A 16,267-nucleotide genomic window follows, 5' to 3' on the forward strand; every position below is an offset into this window, starting at 1 on the left:
GAAAATTGGAATTAATTAATTCACTTTACTGTTCTTTGTACTTTCAAGGTAAATCTAAAGCATCTGATATATCACAAGTGAATTGAGTATAACAGTTATAGATGATGTGCACACATGGTATCGAAACAAGAACACCCCATTCCCAAGGACACTGGTAAAGGGAAACAACTACAGTCCAAGTATATCTAACACCTAAATGCCTGGGCTCTTGCTAAGTCAACTCATTTTTTATATATCGTAATAAAATAATCCCAATCTCAGTACTACTCCAGCCCTAGTGTTTTTCTCGAGAGTGGGGTCATGCGGTCAGGGGTTATAATGGGGTCACATTTTGTTTATAGTTTTTAATTATATGTATTTCTGTAACCCTTTACCAAATTTAATTTATATTTGGCATATGATATCATCACCCAGTCACACACTCCCCTTCCCTCAGTACCTCTTGTACCTCGTAGGTTTCCCCCTGTGTAGGGCCATGAGGTCAAGAATTGGAGTACAAATTTTGGTTCATGTTTTTTCTTCACTTTTATTTTTATTGCAAGAGCCAATATATTTCACATTTAGAATATGACATCATCACACGCTTACCTTATAGATTTTAGTTTCGTTTCCCTGGGTCAAGTCCGTACATGATGGCTTTGGGGTCAGTATGTAGGACACTTTTTAGTTCCAGTTTCGAGTCCATCGCCATGTTTTAATTAATTTTCTATCCAATTCAAACATAATTGGAATGTTATTTTATCTTCAAATCTGCATTCTTCTAATACTGTGATGTTCGGGGATGGAGCTATAATGTAAAGAAGCAGTAAATATATTGCTTTATTATTTTTTGAATATTTAAATAACCCCCACTTCTTAGTTATAAAATCCCATACTTCCCTTTGTTCCTATGCCACTATTGTTTCAGGTTATATACTAGGTGAGTCAGTGGTGTCAAGAAGTTGAGGACAATACATTTATTACTGTATTGTTAAATACACTATTATTATTATTATTATTATTATTAAATAAAACCTTATGCAGTTCAAAACATACTTTCAGTATGATTACATCACATCATGTCATACCATTCCTGCTCTAGGATTATGTCAAAGATAGGTACAAAAAGTATACTAATTCAGTTACAGTTTTCTTGGCATACAATTTACATGCAGTCTGGAATATATAACATCATATGCTTCTGTTGTATCCTGTGGAATTCCAGCACTTTGGTTAAGGCCCAAATGAGTCAACAGTTTATCTAAGGACAAGTTATGTGTTTCTTAGAAGAACTTTTATTTTGCCACTTCTTTGAATATAAAAATGTCTAAAGCATTTCCAGACATGTTGGACATTATTTTCCCCCATGTTTTTGCAGAGCAATCGCAGACAGCATTGCAATTCAGTCAGGGAAAGGCATAGAACCGCTGCCAGAGATGGAAAGAATGCCAGGGGTCGGGATGGATGAAGAGGAACAGCTACGCATGGCCATAGCATTGTCAGAACAGGAAGAACGAAGGAGGAAAGATGAAGATGAGGAACTTCAGCGAATACTTCAGTTGTCGCTTACTGAGAAATAACATCAAATTATCTTCCTGTAGTTCCCAAATGTTATTTATGTCAAGTTCGTGTGAACTCAAACCTGTGGAAACCAAAATTAGACCAGTAAAAATTTCTTTGTCAGAATTTTCTCCCTTAGTGAACTTTAATTACACTAAAAAGTATTTACATTTTCCAAAAGTTCAACTGACAGAATTGTTTTTGTTATTTGAAAACAGATATTTACCATATATACTCTCTTATAAGTCAAGTTCAACAGAAAACTGTGAAGACCCAGATCTGCTTGCACATAATGCACCAGTAGATCTTAGTCATTGTTAGGTATAATTAGTTGAACAAGAGCATAGATCCTGAACTGCTGGCACATTATATGATGACAAATCAGGGTCTCTGTTGTTTGCAGTTGGACTTTACATAGCGGGTATATGCAGTAATTTTGGTTTACCACTAGGTATTTGAGGGAGAAGTATACAAATGTTCTTTTCCATACTTTACATTGCTACCATAAATAAATGAACTTTAATTCCAAATTTTATGACTTTTTCCATTCTTTACATTGCTACCATAAAAGTTTGAATTTCCATACAAAGATATGTGATATTTGACCTTTTAGCCTGGCAAAATGTATTCAGTCATATTGTCAACCATTTTGTCACTCATGATGCTTTAACATCAGTGTTATTTAGGGCCTGCTCAACAGAATTGGTTGAGATCTGTTTTAATAAAATTATCTGCCCATCTGCTAAACCCATAAATAGTTTGTTATCAGCAAGATAACTGTACAGGAAATGGTTGGATTTATTTCCAGCCTTCTCTGTTATCATTTAGAGGAGTTATGACACCTGACTGCCTATTCCTCTAACTTTTAATTCTGCAGCTTAACTTTCCCAAGGATTGTTGGATGTAACTAAACTTTGCATGCAGCTTCATTTATGAATTTGATTTCCAGCAGTTACAAGAGTTACACCCCTGAGTGCTTATCCTCTTGAATGCATGACTTGACCAATGTATCTTGCATTTCAGTCAAAATTGGGTACATGACTTAATACTGATTATACCATGAATAAATTCAATTTCTGTCTTTCCACATCATTTGTAGGTCCTTCTTAATTTGGTTTCTGCAGCATAACTTGTCAAAGCATTTTTGTTTTTAAGTCAAATTAGTGTGGGGCTTTATTCTGATGAAAGTTTTATAAATTCAGTTTACAACATTCCACATTATCATTTAGAAGAGTTATCACCCCTGATTGCCTATCATTGGGTTTTTGCAGCATAACTTTTGAATGGTGCATAACTTTACATGGGAATATTGTATTCAACTAAATTTATCATACACCTTTATACTTAGGAGACCATGAATGAGGGGGATTTACAGAATTCCCTATTATGATATGGAGGAGTTGTGTCCCCTGAACGCCTGTTCTCATAAATTTGTATTCCCATCATAAGTTTGTGCATTTAACCAAACAGATTGAGTGGTCAGAGCCCTATGTGATGCACCCATGACTAGTAGCTGTAGTTCAACTTGCATCTGCAAATGCAGGGGCAAGGCTTCTTTTTATGAATGCTAACCCACTCATCTGTTTCCACCTGTGAGTTGTTTTGTGTACTATTCAAGTTCATCTAAAAGCTTTATTTTATTTGTGAAAACTTGTTATGTGAGGATAGCATGTATCTTTGAAATATATATAAAAAACACATTTTGACAACACAAAACCATGGGGAAGGGGTTTAAACTGATGTTAAGAGTTTTGTTCTCAGATTAAATTAGAGACATATTTTCATTTATGTTTTAAATGTTACATATAACCTGTACATCTGGGTCAGTTCAGGTCTGTTTGTCATATATTTTAAGCCAGGTCAATTCATCTCAGCTAGTGAAACATACTTAGACAAATTTTTTCATATTCTCAGAAATGTTATTCATTAAACATTTTGCGAAACAAAATCAGAACTTTTCTGTATTAATCTATGCATGTTTTTATTGACTTACCCAAATATTTTAAAGTTTGGTTTCCTTTTCTTGAGATATATTTTCATGTGTTTATATTCTTCTTAATTCAACACTGATGCATTTTCTTTCTAAGAGACTGCAAAATTTACTTTAAACATTGAGGACTATACTAGATCTGATACATCATTGTAGCTAGTAGGTGTGTTTTGGTGTTCTGACCAATGTTTATTCCGACAAGGAATTGATCAACAAAAGCATTCACTGGTGAATATGACTAATTGGAAGAAAGAAACTTGTGTCCACCATTGTGCTAAATTATACATAAAAGTTAACCACAGTATCCCAAATCCATCTTTTTGTTTTTGTCAAACTGGAAATAATCTTTTTATTCCTGATTGGTTGGACCAGGATGTCATTCTGTTATGACCAAGTTTACAACAACGTGTTCCTGGCAACAGTTGCCGATTGAGGCCCCACTTTGTTGAGTCCAAAGTAAAAGCGTTTGCAAAGTTGTCAAAATTTAATCTTATTTTACAATCTGTTATTTGTTCTGGATGTACAGCACAGATTAATATTACATGAATTTGATTATATACATCGCATATAAATTTTTAAAAAAAAATTCCTTCTGTGTAACTTGTACAAATTTTAGTAAATAGCAAATTAATGATTTACCCCAATTGACCTAGATTGTCCTTTGCATAAAGCACCAGCAGAGCTGAGTCTATACATTTTGTTATGAGTAATCAATAAAACAGACAACATAGACCCTGAATTGCTGGTGAATTATGCAGATAAGGGCCTATGTTGTTTCAATTTATGCTTAACTGGTGTGCGAGTGTAGACAGTATCATATTAGCACTCCAGTGCTGAAGTTTTAATAACTGAGTAATTGGAATTTTATTAAAGACTCTAAGTCAACCAGATGTTTGTTTTTTTGGTCAACCAGCTTTCTTGCATCTTATTTATGAGTCAGTTCATCAGGTTCCTCATAAACCTTTTGATCATTTTGTCTTGTAACAATTAGCCGATTATCAAGTTTTCATGTAACAATTAGCTCATTATCAAATTGTCATGTAACAATTAGCTCATAATCAAGTTGTCATGTAACAATTAGCCGATTATCAAGTTGTCATGTAACAATTAGCTCATTATCAAGTTGTCATGTAACAGTTAGCTCATTATCAAGTTGTCATGTAACAATTAGCTCATTATCATGTTGCCATGTAACAATTAGATCATTATCATGTTGTCATTTAACAATAAGCCCATTATCTGACTCCTTATTTCTCCAGCTCCTGAGTCTTTCTCCCTCATGATTGTTGGACTGAAACTGACCAGTTTATCTGTTTGATCAGCTCTCTTATTTGTTTGTAAATCAGTTTGATGCTAAATGCCCAGACTATTTTTAATGTAATTCATTTTCTTGTGCAAGTCAACTTCCACTGTATTTATCTGATTGCCTTTTAAAATTGATAGATCTTTTTGTGTCATAAATTCAGCTTGTTTTATACTGATTTCAGTCTGTTGACCTAGTACAACAGCATGCAAGTCTCTTGTGGAACTAATGGCTGCAAATTCATGTGTTGACATTGGAATATTCAAAATAGGTTATATTAAATTGAACAAATCTATGGAAAAAGTATTTGTTGAGAAGTACTTTTGTGTAACTCATTCCTCTTGCCTGTAATTATCTTTTGACCTAACAGTGTTATTGTCTATGCCTGTCTGACCCATCCACATTCATTTTGTGATTTTTAACAAGTTTAACCATGCTAATATATTGCTAATAGTAGACAAATTGGGCATATGATATGAGATATGAAGATAATGGAGTTTTAAAAAAGCAGGGATTTTTTGTTGTAATGTATTTGTGATCCAGCATTTGACAGAGTGCACTGTAATTTATTAAGTGTACTACATACTTTTCTGCAAGCAGTGTAGTGTAGAACAGGACCTGTTTTGGTTGGCCTGCTTGTAATTTTGAACAGATATGGACCCAGACATAACAGATATGGACCCAGACATAACAGTTAGTATGATGTACAAGACATCTTCACTTTGTTATCTTGGAGATGAGTAAGCTTCCATTTGGATAATGCATACATGCCAACCATTATGCTTTTGGCGTAATCATTATGCTTTTTTTTACCAAATTACATTTTTACGATTTCTGCCAGACTGTATATGAATTACACTTTTATTGCAACATTAAAAAATAAAATAAAAAGAAAGCAATAAAAATTGTTTTTGTCATTTTAGCATCATCTCTTTAATTCCAGTCATGTAAATTTGGGAATATTCCTAAAAAGGTGATTGCTGAATAAGAATAGCTTAAGAAGACATTCTTTATTTGCTATTTATAGCAACTGTATATGACCCATTTTTGAACAGATGTATCTTTTCAAACTTCAAAACACCAGATCAGAAAAAGTGACAAATCAACACCACTTTACAAACTTTAAAAAAAGAATATGAGTAATGTAACACATCACTCTGAGCACCCGACCGTGGTCATTGCAGAATTCCAGTTCACAATCATTCAGCTAAAGTTACACATGTAGACTGGTTGAAGTGAGTGCTGAATATGAATCGTTTTTAAGTATATTTTGTGTTCTGGTTATAATCCGTATGGATTTTGCCCATTGTAACAAGAATTTTGACCAGCTGCAGAACTGGGTTAGTCATAAAATTGTATCTTTTTCGTAGATGCTGTAATTCTGGCATGTAATATAGATTGCATTTTTATGCCCAAATTATGCTTGTTTTGCCACCCATAATAGCAATAATTATGCTTATATTTCTCGGGAGGTGGGGGAAGTTGGCATGTATGATAAAATACCCAGTTGAGAGAAAAAAACAGGTTTCTTTAAGAGAAGAATCACAAATATTAATTTTTCAATGTGATTCGGATGTTGGATCTTCACAGTACACTATGATTTTTGAAGTAGTTTTTATGTCAGAACTACACAGTGAACTATGATATTTATTGCAGTTGTTCTGTTGGAACTTCACAGTGAACTATGATTTTTATTGTAGTTCTGTTGGAACTTCACAGTGAACTATGATATTGTAGTTTTGTTGGAACTTCACAATGAACTATGTAGTTCTGTTGGAACTTCACAGTGAACTATGATATTTATTGTAGTTCTGTTGGATGTTCATGGTGAACTATGATATTATTGTAGTTGTTCTGTTGGAACTTCATATTGAACTATGATATTTATTGTAGTTCTGTTGGAACTTCACAGTGAACTATGATATTTATTGTAGGTGTTGTTTTATATTACTTACTACATAATAAACAGATGATGTTAATCATTAAGATTCAGTCTCAGTATAGATTTATTTCATTTTTTTTTCTTCAAAACTGCATGGATACAGATCTGCCAGTGCATGATGCAATGGCAGATCTGGGTTTTTGCAGTTTGCAGTTGGATCCCACTTCCAAACATTTTAACATTGATATTCAGTTCAGCAGCATGCAGACAAGTTCATTTGTTTTTTCATTGACACATTTTCCATGCAATAACTTTATTCATTTATTGGATTAAAATTTCAATATACATTTTAACATGAAGAATTTAGCTTTACTCATGTGCACAGGTCAAGTAGTCAGAGATGTTGAAATCCATCATAAAAGGTACATTGATAGTACATGGTCCTTTTTTCAAGTTTTAGTTCTTGCAATTTCTTGATTGATCAGTTTTTTCAGTACAGTAAGCAAGAACTCAGCATTGTGCTAAATTTTCATGATCATTTTCTTATGTATTACAGTGTTGTTTATAATCTTGGTTATTTTGGTTGATATCATAAAAACATAAAATAGGGTATTAGCTTTTTTTAAAAATTTCTATGGGTGTGTCAATTCAAACAACTTATCTCATTTCAGTATGAGCATAATAACGGCTCATTGAAAGAGACTCCAAGGTAATCATAGTGTTCCTTCCCAAATTGTTTGTTTTTGGCCAACAAATATTCAGTTATATATGTGAAGAATAAAACCACATGATGAAAAATAGGCATTGAAAACAGCACTCAGCATTTCAAGAATTAATATTAGTCCTGATATTTTTAGTTTTAAATTTAAAAAAACAATAGAAGAAATCATTCAGTTTCCATAGCCACGAACTATTGGTTATATTTTTCATAGTGATGAAACACTGAGTCATTGTGATGTACATAATTTTATTATGACATGGTAACAATCACAAGTGATGACACACTGAGTCAGTGTGATGTGCATAATTTTATTATGACATGGTAACAATCACAAGTGATGACACTGAGTCAGTGTGATGTGCATAATTTTATTATGACATGATAACAATCACAAGTGATGACACACTGAGTCAGTGTGATGTGCATAATTTTATTATGACATGATAACAATCATGAGCTTGATGGTAGTTCATAATGGTTATTAATTACTTCTGATAACTTTTCGGGCATGTGATAGAAAAGATTGATGACATTTGGATTGCAAAGTGTATGCTATACTGATTATTTAAAACAAACAACTTCATTAGTTGTTGTCCAATTGCAGATCTAAGTTTTGTGCCATTTACTTGTATTGCACAGATTGGTAGCTTTTTTCTTCATATTTGTCTTTTGTCATTAATCAAAACTTATACAGAAATATTCATCTAAATTACTGACTTGACTGATTTAACAGTATGACATTCTGAGTACTTGCTTGTTTTGTGTTTGACTACATGAATATGATGTCAAAATGTGAAATGAACACTTGCCTGTAAGGATTTCCATTGAAATTTAATAGGTTTCATTTGTCTATAATGTTCATTTATTTTCTTGTAGAATGTTACACTCTAAACATGGTACATAATTCACTGAGCTCTTAATCAGATTGCAGTTTTGCAGCTCTTGGAAGGACTTATGCATCATTTAAGCTAGGATGACCAACTTTTCTTACAGCATTAAAAGTGTCAGTGTTATTGTCTTATGTCTGCTCCATTAAAACATACATGGGACCCAGAGTACTCACCCATGGATGCATTTTAGAATTTTCTTATCATTTTAATATGAACTCTGTGAAATCAAAGTACCCTGACATATATTTTTAAAAAAAAATGTTTTCCCTGGGTACCATGTAATTTTATATGGAACAGCCCTTATCACTGTTGCATAGCATTATGTAGTATTCAAAGGGAGGCAACTTTGCAACAACAGGGTTACAACAGCCAGATGATTGTAAATACAGAGTAAATTGTAATAACAGTGGAAAATAACATGTCATTTTGTAAGAAGTCACAGTAATAAATATTTATTCTTGAATATTAATCAATACAATTTTGGTTTGTTGTATTACATTACTTGGGTTTTGTTTATAAATATTAATCTGAAGAAAAAAATATTGCTTATTACAATATCAGCAATATTTCTGAAAATAATTGAGTTATCTTCATTAGTCGAAGTTTGTTATCACTACAGTCCATGGCAGGATTGTGGCCATATTGGAAGTCTTATTAGCACTATTTTCATTTATGACCAACTATATTTCATAAGAAGTCGTTTAGTGAAAGGCAAATTTTAAAATTATTTTTCTCTCGGAATAGTTACCTGATCCCATTAACATCAGGGAAGATAAGGTTGCTGCCTCAGGAAACTAGTTTGTCCTTTTTTTCATATGCTCTACACACACATGGGAAGAAACTGTATCCTGCTGACTACTGCTAAGTGTTGCCAGTTTCAAGCTATGCAATACCTCGAACAGGATGATAGCCTTGGTGAGGCACTGGAAGGGTTTTATTGTAATGCTATCAATTAAGTATTCTTGTTGAAATATAGTTTACTAAACAATCACGCTGACATTAGGAGAAGGAGGATTGCCAAGTGTCCTACATTTATGACAGGCACATTTAAAGGGAAGAATATTTGGATTCCTTATATAAAGGCTAGCCCATTCTTCTAACTTTAGAGTAGTAAAACTGAAGGTCACATGATCCTTGAAACCTATACCTGGCTAAGAAGAGAATTACTGAATTCTTCTTACAATAAACTACATCTGATTAAGAAACAAGTTCTTGTCGATAAACTATACCTGTTACTTTTGCCAACTGCAGCAGTAGATGGAAGGATGGTAGTTCCTCCTCACCTTCCAAGTCTACAAGTGCCTTTACTTTAATGAATTTTTTTGTATAAAAACCATTTTGTGTTTACATCTGAAGAATACCTCGAATAATACCAATTTAGTGACTTTGTAGTGGGTTTTTTCTTTGGAAATTTTCATTATAGATTGAATTAAACTTGGCAGGTATATCTCAAAATTGTGTTAGACTGGGTCAGTGACATCCAATCCATCTTGTCATGTTTAATCTTATTTCTTAATTTGATACATTGATAAGTTTAGTTTCTAAGAAATATCAGAGGTAATTTCAGTACTTGGCAGGTAAAAACAATAAGTGAGAGAAGAAACTAACTTTTTTCAATTTTTTTTTAGCCAGCAAAGCATCAGCCCCATTTGATGGATTTTTGGTTTAACAGCATTTACATGGATTCATAATTTAACAATAATATTGTGAAAATATGATAAGGTTTTTGACATGTTATTTTCTTAAGGATTAAATAGGTTTGCAAGGTGTTAGTGGTGGCCTTGCCTTTTTCACTTCATTTATTCTAATTGTGATATAATTGTATCATTTAAGTCCCAGGAGAACATTGATGTTGTGTACAATACTGTGCATTAACTGCACATTTGTCATATAGTTGTGCATTGTTCATATGTCTTTAATTTAGAAGTGTTTTATTGTACATTATTTATTTGCATGCATGGTTTATATTTCGATGAAAGACGTGGAATTGTATTTTAATTTGTGTTTATTATCTCACTGTGAATTGTAGGAAGTCTCATACATGCTGTTAGCAGTTTGTTGTATATTGTATGTGAGAAAAATGATACCTAAAGTTTAAAATCTTTGCATAAATGCTTGTAATGTTCGACCATAGAATGATGTCTTGGTTAACAGTCATGTTGAACGTTTTAGTTTGTATATTTAGATATGTTTAGCTCATACTTGGTTTCATACCACACAGATTTATTCACTAATGGCTTGAAATGACTTTATTGTAAAGAATACAGTAAAACCTGTTTTAGATAGAAAACTACTCATTACAGATTCAGTTTTGCAATATCATTTGCAGCTCATCTTGTTACAAAAAGGCCATACTAGCTTATGGTATGGCCTTGCATCCGTCACGTATCATTGATCAGCAGTTACTTGGTATCACTCCAGTGTCCCTATTTCTGAACTGCTTCCATGGAGTATGTGTTTATATCATCAAACCCTCAGACAAGTTTAAAAATGAGCGAGAGCCATACATATTTATGAGTTGATCTTGCACCTGATTGATAACCTTGTGACCACTCTGAAGGCTATGTTTCTGATCCGAGTTTGACTAAACTTGGAATGTGGGCTTATATCATCAGGATCTTGCATGAATTCCATAATTGCCAATTATCTATGCATACCTTGATTTTGCATCTGATTGGCTGAGTTTGTTACTACTCTGGAAGCTATTTTTGATCTGATTTTAATCAAACATGGATTATATTCTGGTATCATCAAGATCTTGGATGAGTTTGATAATGAGTGGGATCCATGCATACTAATGAGATGATATTACATCTGATTGGCTGAATTTGTTACCACCCTGGAAACCATATTTTTAGCCCTGTTTCATCAAGTTTGAAATATGGTTTATATCATCAGGCTTTTTGAATGGGTTTGATTAAGAAGGACTGAGATCTAAACATATTAAAGAGATAAGTTTGCATTTTGTTGGCTGACTTTGCTATCACAATGGGAGTCAGTTTTTATATAAAAAAACTTGGAATATATGCTTATATCATCAAAAAAATTGGACATTTTTAGCAATGAGGTTGCATACTTATTTGGTAATTTTGAATCCGATTGTCAGAGGTTTTTTTTACCACTTTTGATAATTTTGATCCAAGTCTGATCAGAATGGAATATGGTCCTGTGTCTTCAAGATTAAGCACAAGTTTTGAAATGTAGTCTTGCATTGAATTGGCCAAGCTTGTCGTCACCCTGGAAGCCATATTTTTCTTTATCTCATTTTGGTTTTGGTTTCTTTGATGAACATTTCACTCCAGTTTAATCTTGCACATTATACATGTTCATGAGTTGATCATGCAGGTGATTTTCCAAGTTAAGTTACGACTCTAAATTGCATTTCTGATCCAGTTTTAATCAAATTTGGCAAATAGCACATTTATGAGCAAGATCTAGGCATATTAATTTGGTGATTTTGCATCTGATTCCTTGACCTTGTCAACACCTAAGCATCTGTATTTTATATTTGTTTTATTAAACTTTGAAATAGGCTTATATTATTAAGAAATGTTTTAATTATGAGCAAGATTTATGTTTATCATATTCAGTGGTTCCCAAGCTTTTCAAATAGAGGGCCACATCTACTATTTTCGGTAACTAAGCGGGCCACAACATTATAAAATTATAAATGTTTATCAATGTTTATAAAATTATAAAAGTCGTGTAATATCATGCTTAAATATATTAACTTTCAGCAACCAAATTCTAAAACTTTTAAAGCAGTCATTTCCAGACCTGCACTACAGTCATTTTCAGTTTTAAATCAAATCCATAGATTAAGCAAACCCGTTTACCACTACAACTAGGCACAAACATAAATTTCTCTGTCCATTCAGCGTTGAAATCACGCAACGTCCTGACGTTTTTGCCTATTAGCATTGTTTGATTCTACATTATCCACGTTCATGCTTATTGGCTTTAGCGGTAAATTTGTATTTGAAAAATCTAATTTCAACACGAAACTGCAGACTACTAAACAGTTGTAACAGATGACATCATGGCGTCTTGTGCACTCTGATTGGTCGACAAGGCTTGGAAAAGGGTACTTTCAAACGTTTTGTTCGCTAACTCAACAGGCGCATTCGATAATTATATCCGAGCACAACAACCACGCGCAGAGTGAATTATCAAACGTCGACGGAGCTCCGAGTGCTCGACCAAAATGACAGACTGCTTAGAAATAACATTATAGACTCTAGAATACTGTAGATTGCGCATTATTGCAACTTTCATCTAGTTATTATTTATTTATTTGAACGTCAATAAATTTTTGAAATTATTAAAATACATTATAGTAAATATAGAGGCCCTGCGGGCCACTTTCTGAGAGCTGACAGGCCACAAGTTGCCCGCGGGCCATGGTTTGGGAACCTCTGATCATATAGTAGGTATAGTTTTCCTACAGTATGTGCATTTTCATATTTTTTATATTACCACATGTTAAAATATCACTTTATATGATTGTGATTGGTCCAAATAAGCCCATGAAATTATTGTGCAGTATTCTCTTTACTGATTGGCTTGGATCGTGGGAAAACGTTTTTAACCCCGCCATCTTGAATATTTGGTTTTGAATGAACATTTTTGGTGGCCATTTTTTAACTCGACTTGCGCTTGCGAAAGGAAATTGAGGAAAAATTATCTTTGATATCTGATTGTGGATATGTTACCCCCACAGTGGTTTGTTATGTCATGTATAACAATATCATAATGAGAAACATGGCGTAAAACTACAAGACAAGAACAACAATAAGAAGTAAAATCAAGGGTATTGCTTATTTGATGGCAGGGTGGGGAGAGGGAGCGGCATATCTGTAACATAGATATAGAATCCACCGTATATACAAGCATGGTTTAAATGTTAACTTACAGAAGTAAATAAACTCATCTCTGTTCAAAGAAGAATTTGGACATAAATGGGTCTCCTAACTAACAGCACTTTATTCAACCACTGCATCTTTACGCAGTACATACGGGATGCAAATCCGACTCAAAAAGAAATTTGTTTACGTCTTCTGTACAGTCTATTGTTCCATTCACATACTGTAAATATCCAGTCACAAATGCATTACAGTAAATGTGGGAATTTCTGCATCCAGTAATCCTATTTCACATGAAAAATTGCAACAATGTAACATTTAGTTCTGCAAGTGACATTTTGGGGTAAACATGTATTCTAGTCCTACTGTTTACCGTATCAATGTGGCATCACATCACATTAATCATTCTGTTTTCAAAAATGATTTTGTCATTGTAAAATGTTCTGTTTATTTGGCTGGAAGCATTTTCTTTGATTTGTAATTTGTAGAAAAGTACAACCTACTTATACTAGTTTAATTTTGTTTGGGTCTATATTTTATGCACAACAAATGAAAGGTGCACTGTCTGTCAGAATGAATGAAATTATTCGTTCTTCTTTAATGCTAAATAATTTCCACTGAAATAAAAACTATGTGATAAAAAGAATCTCAAATGGGTAATGATTTAATATTAAATTTATGAAACTCATTGAATAATGTCCAGCTTTTGCTCACCAAGGCTCGCATTTGAAATCCTCTATTAACGAAACGATATTGCATCTGATTAGGTGAGCTTCATATTACTTGCAGCAATGTATTTCTGACCCGATTCTAATCAGTCTTGTCAAATATACATCAGATGATATATGATTTTTTAATATGACAAGACTTTAGCATATTTATTAGCTGATCTTGCATTTGATTTTTTTTAAAAACATCTCTGGGGTGTATTGAAAGGATATTTATCAAACTTGGCAAATAGGTCTATGCCATAAAGGGCTTGGTTGGGATTGATTATGAGTGAAATTTATGCATATTTTTGCTACATTTTTCATTGGATTTTGATCAAATATGGTAAGATGTTGAATAAGTTTGATTTTCAGCAATATCTACACATTAATGAGGTAATCTTGTATCTGATTAATCACTCTGGATACCAAATTTGATCAAGATTTTACCCAACCTTAACCATATTTTATCAGTGTCATAGACAGGTTCTTGAACAAGTGAGATAAGCATATATTACTGATATCCCTTGTATAGATCAACCAGGCTTATTACCTCTCTAGATCGGGGCCCTGAGTGGCGAGTGGTCTAAAGCGCTCACAGTTCCTGATCACTGCCATCTCACCTCTGTCTGCATGGGTTAGAGTCTCAGGCTTGGCTAATGTGGGTATGTGAAAAAGCCTGCCAGTAGCTTCTCGTAGGTCGGTGGTTCTTCCCGGGGTTTTCTAGGGTTCTTCCTCCACCAGTTATGCTGGCTGCCATGTATAGCCTATCTTGTGCTGAAAAAGGCGTTAAACCCTACAACAACAACCACCTCTCTAGATCTAGAGACTATATTTCTCATCTATTTTATGTCAAAACTATATCATCAAGATCTTGGAGGAATTTTATTACGAGGAAGAGATGAAGCTTATTAAGTATGCCTTTATGTTTAGTAAGATTTTTATCAGGATATACTAGAAGAGGTAAAATCAACATGTGAAGTGTAGGAGATAGTTTACGTGGGTTTTTTTCTTACATCATTATATAAGCCTTCTGGTCATCATTGATGTAATACAAGACAGGTGAGCAAAGTCAGGGCCACACATTATTATTATAATTATTATTATTATTACAAGATTCACATTATAAGCAAAAGGAGAATCTGGGAATCAGTAAAACCATCTGTAAATGTGTGAAAGATGATACTCTGTAATACACTGTTATTGCTCATTGCAATGCATACTTATTTTTATATTAAAGTCTAATCCAGTTGATGTCATAATCTACCACTAAAGTTTGCAAAGTCTAGGTTTAGGAAAGCCCTTCTGCTATAAATATTTTCATATAATTTCAATAATTTTGTTTCACGAGCAACTACTCCTGCAAGGCACTTCGCCATCAGTGAAAAAATAGATTAGGTGAACAAAAACTGTCTTGTGTTACATCAATATTTTGGCATGATGATATTTTTCTTTGTCCCTTCCCAATATTTTCTTGCCTTGGAGTTCAAGTGATGTTACAAATCGTGATGTAATTTATGATGGATTCTCCGACAGCAAACAAGTTTGTTATCTCAAGGACTTATTTTGATCAATAAATCATTTTGTCACGTCAGCATTTTGACCTAACTTTGTTTCCCTTTTCCCTCCCTTCCATATTGGTTAATCTTTGTACTGTTTTCCTCTTCCTACATATTACAGCTACCTGACTCTCATGCTTATTATGATTGAAGCTGTTTGCAAGACGATTTCCTATGAAGCAGTCATACCCAATTCATACATGGGACTTGATGTTTTTGTATATAAAGTCATACAGGGGACTTGATGTTTTTGTATATAAAGTCATACATGGGACTTGATGTTTTATGTGTATCAAGTCATACATGGGACGTGATGTGTTTTGTATACGATGTATACTCACATGGTGAGCCTAATTTCAAACTTCACAGACCCAGATCTGCTGTTGCAAAATGTGCAGTCAGGTCTGGATCAATTGCTGTTTGTTAAGAGTAATCAGCAGAACAAACAACATGGACCCCGATCTGTTACTGCATCATCCATTGGCAGATCAGTTTTGATGTTGTTTGTAGTTGGATTTATTGTCTGAATTTGTGATCCCTCTACAGCAGTGGTTCTTATCCCATGGGTAGTGACCAAAAGCTGGGTCAGCATGATGTGTAAGAGTAGGTCACTGAGATCAACCATTGTAATTTGAAATTTCCTACCCAAGTACTTTTATTTAGCATTTTGATGGGTGAAGGGTGATAAGTTGCAAGTCTATCACTACAAACCTAATCTGGTTTGCCACCCAAAATAGTTAAGAATTGCTGTCTAATTTTATAATATTATCTCCATGAATTCCACAATGTGTGAGCTTCACTAGCATAAATATGT

At 33.6% G+C, this 16,267-nt stretch overlaps 1 protein-coding gene across 1 annotated transcript in view; it reads left to right on the forward strand.

Annotated features, from left to right (window-relative positions):
• Positions 1-15,488, forward strand: part of LOC149777141 (ankyrin repeat domain-containing protein 13D-like) — a 50,227-nt gene extending 34,739 nt beyond the window's left edge. The window contains exon 13 of the mRNA XM_089941833.1: positions 1,358-15,488. Within this exon, the coding sequence (XP_089797959.1) occupies positions 1,358-1,559 (202 nt within the window). The 3' untranslated portion in view covers positions 1,560-15,488. The remainder of the gene's footprint in view (positions 1-1,357) is intronic.
• Positions 15,489-16,267: the final 779 nt, after the last annotated feature.

The sequence above is a fragment of the Sinohyriopsis cumingii genome, chromosome 18, assembly GCF_028554795.1.
Source record: "Sinohyriopsis cumingii isolate HCF-2022 chromosome 18, ASM2855479v2, whole genome shotgun sequence".
Lineage (NCBI taxonomy): Eukaryota > Metazoa > Mollusca > Bivalvia > Unionida > Unionidae > Sinohyriopsis > Sinohyriopsis cumingii.